At 46.8% G+C, this 9,448-nt stretch overlaps 1 protein-coding gene across 1 annotated transcript in view; it reads left to right on the top strand.

Moving 5' to 3' along the window:
* Window positions 1-1,129: 1,129 nt before the first annotated feature.
* TMPRSS2 (transmembrane serine protease 2) overlaps window positions 1,130-9,448 on the top strand; it is a 32,953-nt gene continuing 24,634 nt past the window's right edge. Inside the window, exons 1-3 of the mRNA XM_009202216.4 lie at window positions 1,130-1,704; window positions 4,316-4,386; window positions 8,028-8,250. Coding sequence (XP_009200480.2) covers window positions 1,662-1,704; window positions 4,316-4,386; window positions 8,028-8,250 — 337 coding nt within the window. The 5' untranslated portion in view covers window positions 1,130-1,661. The remainder of the gene's footprint in view (window positions 1,705-4,315; window positions 4,387-8,027; window positions 8,251-9,448) is intronic.

The following is a 9,448-nucleotide window of genomic DNA, read 5'->3' as shown; positions in this document are numbered from 1 at the left end:
GAAGAAGGGTCACTGAGTCTGAGGCTGGCCTGTCTGTTCCCTCTCACACCTCCAGCAACTCGAACAGTACCAGTCACACGTGGGGGCTTCGAGAAGGAGCAGGTGTGTGCACGGTGGTGCATGGTGAGGTCAGTGGAGACTTCACTGCAGAGAATACCCCTGGATCTTGGGTGGGAGTCAGTGTCTATGAGCCTGACTTCATCCGCGTTGACTTGGTTATTTGGAAAGCAAGTCTCCAGCAAACGTGTCCTGAGATCTCCAGAGGAGAGAAACTAGGATAAATGATTCTTGTTTTGGCAGTAACTTCATCACGTCATGGGATGCAGATATGATACCACAGCATCGTCCTGCTGCATGGTGGCCAGGCAGGTGACTCATGGGCTGACTCAACTCTCAGCCCAGGATGGACCAAAACAGTGTAAGGACAGCTGCGTGCCATTGTGAGATTCAAGTGGCTGACACTGTCTGTTTTGAAGAAGGAGCTCCCTGCCATCCAGGAATGGGGCCTGAGTGCCACCCGCTATTGTTTTTTTGCACTTAAAGGAAAATTTCCCCAAGTGCTCATGATGGCTGGCTTTCCAGAATTGAGAGCCGTCATTCCGGTCCTTTAAATGACAGGAGTAAGCATTTGCTAAACAGCATTGTCTCTCGTCATCTACGTTACATCTTGCTCCTTTCAGAAACTAGTTAATGAGATGTGCAAGCTTGTGTGAACGAGGAAGTGCCTGTTTTGAAGATGAACAGGAGTGAGTGTGAGTTCCTGGTGTTTTCGGGACAGCAGTGCTTCCCCTCTCAGATCAAATGTCAGAGTAGGACTTTCCCCCCTTCTTTTCTCTTCAGCTGGAGAATGTTTGTTATTGTTGTTTGTTGTTTTTGTTTCTGTTTTTTGTTTGTTTGTTTTTGAGACAGAGTCTCTCTCTGTCGCCCAGGCTGGAGTGCAGTGGCCTGATCTTGGCTGACTGCAACCTCTGCCTCCCGGGTTCAAGCGATTCTCCTGCCTCAGCCTCCCGAGTAACTGAGACTACAGGCACCTGCCACCACACTCAACTAATTTTTGTACTTTTAGTAGAGTTGGGGTTTCACCATGTTGGCCAGGCTGGTCTTGAACTCCTGACCTCAGGTGATCTGCCCGCCTTGGCCTTCCAAAGTGCTGAGATTACAGGTGTGAGTCACCACGCCCGACCCAGCTGGAGAATGTTATTGGCAGCATCACTCTGGTCTTCCATTCCGAAGTCCATGGTAGCTGATTTGGGCACACTGAATATTTTTGTTTATCATGTTCTGATTGCTGGAAGAGATAGGATTATCCTGCCACTGCCTCTGGGTCCCGTGGCTTTTATTTGACAATTAATGGTGGTGGCTCCCGGTGTTCCTTCCTTCCCTGGCTTCCTTGTTAGGGATCGTGAATGAATAGCAAGTGTGGGTTTTGAGCACTGATTCTTCATTCCTTTCAGAGGGCTTCTGAGCTGGGAGAGCCGCCAATGGGATCGAATTTTCACTTCCTGAAACTTCAACCAAACCTATAACTGGGGAGATAGGAGAGCTGAGAAACCAGAGGCGTGAGAATGTGTTTGGTTACGCAGGACTCTTTGAAAGCAATCTTAGGACGGTACTGAGTTCTCTCCTGCTTATGAGACAAGAATGCGGGATTTATTGTGTTGATGTCAGGCCTGAGGATCCTCTCTCTTCACAAAGCAGACATAGGTAAGGTCTATTAAGATGTGACTAAAAGGCTTAAACGTTTTTGATACATTTTAAATGGTGATCCTTCCCACCTGTATATTAGTCACTTTCCTTTCCTCATACCCAGGAAGATGTGAACTTTAGTTTTAATCCTAGAAAAAATCCCAAAGCTATGACATGACCTGGTTCTTATATTTTTATCTGTACGTGAAGAGTAAATAAATGATCAGTGTATGTTTGTCGTAACCTGTTTGGTGAGGTTTCTCGAGACTAAAAAGTCATACTCATTTTCATTCATGGCAGGTTGTTGGGGTTTTGTAGTTTAATGATTCAGGAGCTAGTTCTGCTTAGGACATAGGAAAGCAATGGTGTGCTGAAGCCAGCCCTACCGTACCTGGCTCCGTGGTGAGCTTCATGTTGGTAGCCTGGGAATACTTACCGAATGCAAACCTGCAAATCAAGACAGGCCTCTTTTCCTTCAGCAGGTCGTTAAATGTTTATCAGCTTTATAATTCCTCTTATTTAATGGAAAGTTATATAGCACTCATTTTATGCTAAGCACGAAGCACTTCATTAGTATTAACTCACTTAATGCCCTGGAGGTAGGTGTTACTGTTATCCACATTTGCAGATGGGGAAACTGAGGGACAGAACCTTCGATAGCTTCCTCCAGGTCATGAATAGTGAGTGGCTGAGCCTGAGTTTGGATCTAGAGTCTGGTCTCAGAGGTCAGGGGCTGAACCACTGCCCAGTGCCGCCTGCTGCTGTTTGAGCACCGGTTGTGTGCCAGCAGGCGGGAAATACTCTTCTGCGGGCATGTCACAGGCAGTGGACCCTGGTCTGGCCAGCTCCAAAGCCCAGAGCCTCCTCCAGGCTCTTGTTCTTTCATTGGGAACATGGTCTTCTGGATGGATAATCTCGAACCCCGTTTCTTAAAATATTCTTTGGTCATTTAAGGTCAAGTGGGTAGGGGTGGAAAAAAGCCCTTTATTTGCTCACGAAGTGCTTGTTAAAGAAAAAAAAATCATTCAATGGCATTGTTAAAGATGGCGAGGCGAACTTTATTCAGGATCACGGAGACAGGTACAGGGATCACAGCCAGCAGATTTTGCCGTGGGAAAAAGACTGGGATCCACTTGAGCACGGTATGGGCAAGTGGGAGTTAATTTATAACCAAAGATCAGGGTGGGGTTGGTGGAAAAATCACTAAGAGAAAGCATCAAGGGTAAGGGGGATTCTGGCTGAACCAACCAAACAGGATTCTTGCTGAAGACAGGCTGGGTGATCAGACATCACCTGTGGCGTGGTGGCGGCTGAGGAACCCGATCAGATATCAAGAGTGATCACATACCGAGGGTGGGAGGTTCTGGCTTAACTGACTGAGCAAGGTTTTTTTGGCTAAAACTGGATTTTACAAGGAAATGCACAGATGGCCTAGAAGGTCCAGGAGCCTGATGTAAGTTTGATCAAGCGAAGAATCTTTGTCCGTGGAGAGTGATGTCAGAATGCGGCTTTACTATAAAGCATTTCGTGTTGAAGGCATCTCTAGCTATTATTGTTAACTGTTCACAAAGGACAACAAACGAAATGCCCCACAGCTTTCTTTTCATTACTGCTAATCTTAGAAGTGGTCAAAATGGTTGGCTCTGAATTTCTTTCTTTTTTGGGTTTGGGGTAGTAAATGGAGTCACTGTGGACATGTTTTATGGATTCTTTTAAACGTACGTATCTATTAAAAATTGGGAGGGTCCACGTGGCCAGCTTTAAAACGTCAACCTTGAGCTGTGTCTGGTGCTGAGCCTGGACCACCCGCTGGGCGGTGGGTGGCTACTGGCAGTGCCTGTGGATGTTCTTTGGGAAAGACGGTCTGATTGCACCTGCTCTTCCTTAGTGCCTGGTACTGTGAGGCACTCCTTCCCCACTCTCCTGGAACCCTCAGCTTAACACAACAGTGGCGATTGCTCTGTCCGTTTTCCCATGAGGACCCTGAGATTTCAACAAGGTTCAGTAACTCACCCGTGACACTTCCAGAGAGCTGTGTTGCCAGGAACTCGCCCAGGCCTTTCCCTTCTGAGCCCATCTTGTCCTTAACCTCTGTCAACCTTGATGGGTTTAGTCACCTTGTCGTGTTTCTTCAGCATTTTTATCCCATGCAGTCTCCCTTGAGTAGATGTTCTGTATAGGGGAGATCACAGCTGCCTGGTGAGAACTGGGTTAAATCTAGCAGGATGCCTGGGCTTAGTGGCAGTGGAGTTGTGGGTGGCCTTGAGTCCCAGGCAGTCCCCTGAGAGTCCTTCCCGATGGATGTCTAAGTCATTGAGTGTGTTCCTTCTTCTTCCCGGTTAGGCTGTCCTGGCCGCAGCACTTATAATTACACCCATCCTCCTCCCCACTCTGATCCCTGAGGAGAGTGCTTCTGCTGTTACCTCTAAGGCACAAGTGGGTCCCAAAGTCCTTAAATATGGAGGGATGTGGGGAAGCAGTGGTGAAGATGCAGGCCAAAGGTCAGCAGGCAACACTGGTCTTTGTTCTAGGTAACCTTCATCTAGAGATTCTTCTAGTTCTTTCTGGATTTATCTTCTAAAAACTAACTGATATGGAAATATTACAGTGCTGTAATTCTTTCTTCTAGGTCATACTGAACATTCCAGATACCTATCATTACTCGATGCTGTTGATAAAAGCAAGATGGCTTTGAACTCAGTAAGTGGTTAATTATTACCTTCCTGGCCTTTTCTTTGTTCCCTTGTCCCTTCTGTTATTCCCAACAGTGTTTATGGGTCAGCAATTGCAAGGGCTATTTGTAGGGAATGCTGGGCCATGCAGATGCTGTTCACCTCTAGAAAGAGTGATTTGGGGCGCAGCCAGACAGCTGCCCAGGTGAGTCGCAAAAGCCATGGCTGTTGGGTAGACGTGAGTGATATGCATTCTCACCTTAACCTCGTCCCTTCCTGCTTTGCGAGGCAGAGGGCAGGGACAAGGAATGGGGACAGATGAGGCAGGATGGCGATAACGGGGGTATGTCCTAGGGAAGAGACCCACGTGGGATCCTATCGATGCCCAACTGAAGGACTAGGAAAAGTCATAACTGCATGAGGCATGGGTGGGCCCTCCCTCTCCCTCTCCCTCTCCCTCTCCCTCTCCCTGTCCCTCTCCCTCTCCCTCTCCCTCTCCCTCCCTCTCCCTCCCTCTCCCTCCCTCTCCCTCTCTCTGCCTCCCTCTCCCTGGAGCCCACTGCCTTTGGAGACAAATGTGGCTAATCTCTGCTCCCCATTGTAACTGACCCATTTGCCTTCTACCTAAAATAAGTGCACTTAGTAAAGAGTTTTAAACACTTCATAGATTCTATATCTGGAAAAGAGACCTTGTTTTCTCCTTTATTTGTTACTGATATTCATGTTTTACTGGGTCTGTGTTTAATTTCAAGTCCACTGCTCAGGAATTTTCGGGGACAAACCTCCTTGCTTACTGCAGCCCTTGCTAGTGGATGGCAAACTCTTAGATGGCTGAGATTGCAGCCTCTGGCTCTCTCATTTAGATGAGAGATTATCTTGTGTTTTCCCTCTGTGTGCCGCTCTGGTTCAGAGTTGTAATCTTCGGACTTTTGAAGGATAGCATTAGTGAGTTATTAAGTGGAGGTGAACTCTGCAAGCCTTGTTTGGCTCATTCCATGATAATCAACTTCCCTGGAGGCCTCATTTAAAGTTCTAAGAGCTATGCTGCCTCTGCTCAGAAGACCTGTCCATTGAGTACAAACTTGCTGTCATTCTCTGAGGTCAATAAGAGATAAGGGGCAGGCTGGGCGTGGTGGCTCACACCTGTATTCCAGCACTTTGGGAGGCCGAGGCAGGCAGATCATCTGAGGTTGGGAGTTCAAGATCAGCCTGACCAAAATGGAGAAACCCCATCTCTACTAAAAATACAAAAATTAGCCGGGTGTGGTGGCGCATGTCTGTAATCCCAGCTACTCAGGTGGCTGAGGCAGGAGAATCGCTTGAACCTGGGAGGCAGAGGTTGTGGTGCCACTGCACTCCAACCTGGGCAACAAGAGGCAAATACTGTCTAAAAAAAAAAAAAGGAGCGAGCGAAAGAGACACAGGGCAGAAATTAATTAATGGGTAAAAGTTTTGCATCGGGACTCTTAGATACAGATAAGAGGAAAAATGTGGCCTCCCAGAGTGGCCCAGCCAACAGGTAACTGGGGAGAACTGAAAGAAGGGGAAGATGTGGGCTAGTGGGGCCCAGAGTGGCCTGTTTGGGGTGAGTCTTGACAGGGTAGGCCTTGGGAAGGCAATTTTTAAGTAGGCTGAGGAAGGAGAGATCGTCATTCTAAGAAGATAGGCACCAACTGAAGGATGGAGCTGAGAATAAAATGCTACTTCTAGGCAGTTCCTTTCACATTTATGTATGGCCACACTCTGGCCCAGAAATTTCATTTAAAGGGATGTAGCTACACATTTCCGCCCTCTGCACAAAAATGCATGTACTTTGTAAGAACGTTTCTTGCAGCACAGCTGCTAACAGCCCACATTGTGAACCACTCAAATGTCCATTAATAAGAGACGGTGAGTGAATGATGATACATTCCTTATATGAGAGAAGAGGATGTGGAAGAGGTATTTTCAGGATAACGCAGAGAGTATGCTCCTTTAGGCAAATTTCTTCACTCAGTTTTTTTTCTCTGCAAAATGGTTGTATTAATTCGTACCTGTGCCAGTCTTGCTGGTAGCGGGAAGGGTTATGGTGAGTGTTCAAGGAGATTATGAGTACAGGGGGGCAGCAGCTGAATTCTCCAATGTTAGCTATTATTCTTCTCATTATAATTATGGTATTGCTAGTTTATAATTTTGTATATCAATACTCAAGGAAAAGACCGGAGGAATTAAAAGTATAGGATTTTGGCTTAATGGATTCTAACCCAGACCTCTACACAACTTTTTAAAATTATTACTATATTTTACTAAATCCCAATGTCTGCCACTTTTTTTTAAATTTCAAAGAATACATAGCCCGTTGGGCAAACTTGGGTTTGTGTGCTTGGCTTTTCAGCAGGTGCGGAAGCCCTGGGGTGGGTAGCCCTGGCTTGTGTGGTTCTTGAGTTTGAGTCTGTACGTCTGGAGTGGGTCAGGGGCCCCAGAGCTTTGCTGCCGTTGATTTCTCCCCAACAGCAGACAAAGCCTCACAATGACCTCAATTTTCCCTCTTTCTTTTGAAGGACCAACTTTTCATGGTGCTTGTCTTGATTGTTTTCATAGTGCTTTTTTTTTTTCTTTTTTTTTTTTTTTTTTGAGATGGAGTTTCGCTCTTGTCACCCAGGCTGGAATGCGGTGGCGCAATCTCCATTCACTGCAACTTCCACCTCTTGGGTTCAAGCAATTCTCCCACCTCAGCCTCCCAAGCAGCTGGAACTACAGGCGCGCACCACCATATCCGGCTAATTTTTTGAATTTTTAGTAGAGATGGGGGTTTCACCATGTTGGCCAGGCTGGTCTCGATCTCCTGACCTCAGGTGATACACCTGCCTCAGCCAACCCAAAGTGCTGGGATTACAGGCATGAGTCACTGCACCCAGCCAAATCTGTATTTTTGTATGTAGAGGGAAATAATCTTCTCAACTGTAATTGTGAATAATATTGTATTAAATTGTCATGAAGGAACTCCTGTTTAATAAATGGACATGTAAGAAAAAAGGAATGAATAGTAAAACCAAACCAAAACAAAAAACTTTGGTAATTGAAAGTTCTGGTTAGTTTTTATTCTAAATAAGTTCAATGTTTGACATAGTTGTAGACACCTAGGGAGAATCTGTAGTACCTTTTCTTTTCTTTAACTCTTTTTTTTTTTTTTTTTTTTTGAGACAGTGTCTTGCTCTGCCAACTAGGCTGGAATGCAGTGACGTGGTCTCGGCTTACTGCAATCTCTGCCTCCCGGGTTCAAGCCATTCTCCTGCCTCAGCCTCCTGAGTAGCTGGGATTATAGGCACCCGCCACCACGCCCGGCTAATTTTTGTATTTTTAGTAGAGATGGGGTTTCACCATGTTGGCCAGGATGGTCTCGATCTCCTGACCTCATGATTCACCCGCCTCTGCCTCCCAAAGTGCTGGGATTACAGGCGTGAGCCACCGCACCCAGCCTTGCAGTACCTTTTAATATCTTGTCACTTTCTTATTAATCTCTAACTGTACAAGTTGTATAGACAGGATGCAAATTTCACAAAATAAAACAAAAACATTATCAATTTAAAAGATCATTGGTACAGCTGTGATAATGATGTGATAGTTTATATTGAACCCTTTAGTGCAAATAAGAGTTTTATATTATTCATCTTCTTTTCAATTGTTTAGGGGTCACCGCCAGGTGTTGGACCTTACTATGAAAACCATGGATACCAACCGGAAAACCCCTATCCCGCACAGCCCACTGTGGCCTCCAATGTCTACGAGGTGCATCCGGCTCAGTACTACCCGTCCCCCGTACCCCAGTACACCCCGAGGGTCCTGACGCATGCTTCCAACCCCGCCGTCTGCACGCAGCCCAAATCCCCGTCGGGGACAGTGTGCACCTCAAGTAGGATTCTTTTTGTGTTTATTTCCTGTAATAAACCCGAGGTCCTGGGTCAGCCTCCCCAGGGGGCTCTCTGCTCCCATCACCACTGTCACCAGCTCTCCTGGTCTGACCCTTCTCCTCCACCTGCCGGAGCCAGTCTGTCTTCATGGCTTTCCACTCTCTTCCTGCTGGATCAAAGCTGTCGCCACCAGCTCTAGCCTCTTGCCCAGGGCCTGCAGAGAGACCTCTGTCTGCCGTTAACTCTCCTGTACAGTTTGCCTGTTCTACTCAGCATAGGCTTTTGAGATCACCTTCTCTGGGTTTCTTGGCTGTGTGGTTTATTGATGGCTGCTCTTGAATAACTGGTAAGCTTCCAAGAGCAGAAATCAACTATCTTACCTTTCTTTGTCACACAGTCCCCTAGATATGACAGGTCATGTTTAAGATGCTCCTTGTTTCTTTGTGTTTGGTGAATGACCTGGCTGGTGTGGTTGTGGCACAGAAGTGTCTGAGCTGTCTCAGTGGGCTTCAGGGTCCTGCGGGTGGCTGGAGCAGGCCAGAGTGAGTGTGGAAGGACTGGAGGTTACATTTTATCTGCTGTCACTTCAGTCCCTCCTCTTCGTCACCCTCCCATTCATCTCCTTTCTTTGCCATTTCATTTGGTCTCGTGTCTTTCCAGACTGCCCCCTCTTGCACTGCCTCCCAGCTTTTAATTCAGGCTAGTTTCAGTGCTAAGAGTTGCCCAGGTGGAAACCGCACAGCAGCGGCTACACCAAAGATCTTTTACATTGATCTTTTAATTGATAGTGTTTTTATTTTATTTTGTGAAATGTGCATCCTGTCTCTACAACTTATACAGTCAGAGATTCGTCAGAATGTGAATTTCCACGGGTCCACCATTACATAATCAGTCATCGACGTGATTAACGCCAATGCTCTGTGAAGCTCTGTCTGTCCCCACCTCTCCCCTACTCAGGACAAGGGCTGTCACTCCTGTGTTTCTGCCCCTCCTCTCAACCCCTCACCCTTCACAAATGGCTCTTCCACCCTGTTCCTCTCCGGCCACCTCCTGTCTCTGAGTTTTCTACCCTTTCATGAGCCTTCCTCCCTTCCTTCCTCTCCCTTCTCTGTTTCTCTCTTTCCCTCCTTTCAATGCCCCGCACCAAGCGAGTACTTGTGTTTGCACTGATCTGCTTCTGGGGGTGGTTGGGTAGGTCAA

This window comes from Papio anubis, chromosome 4 (genome assembly GCF_008728515.1).
Source record: "Papio anubis isolate 15944 chromosome 4, Panubis1.0, whole genome shotgun sequence".
Taxonomy (NCBI): Eukaryota; Metazoa; Chordata; class Mammalia; order Primates; family Cercopithecidae; genus Papio; species Papio anubis.
Note: the sequence above shows the minus strand (reverse complement) of the source record. Positions and strands in the feature narration are given on the sequence as shown.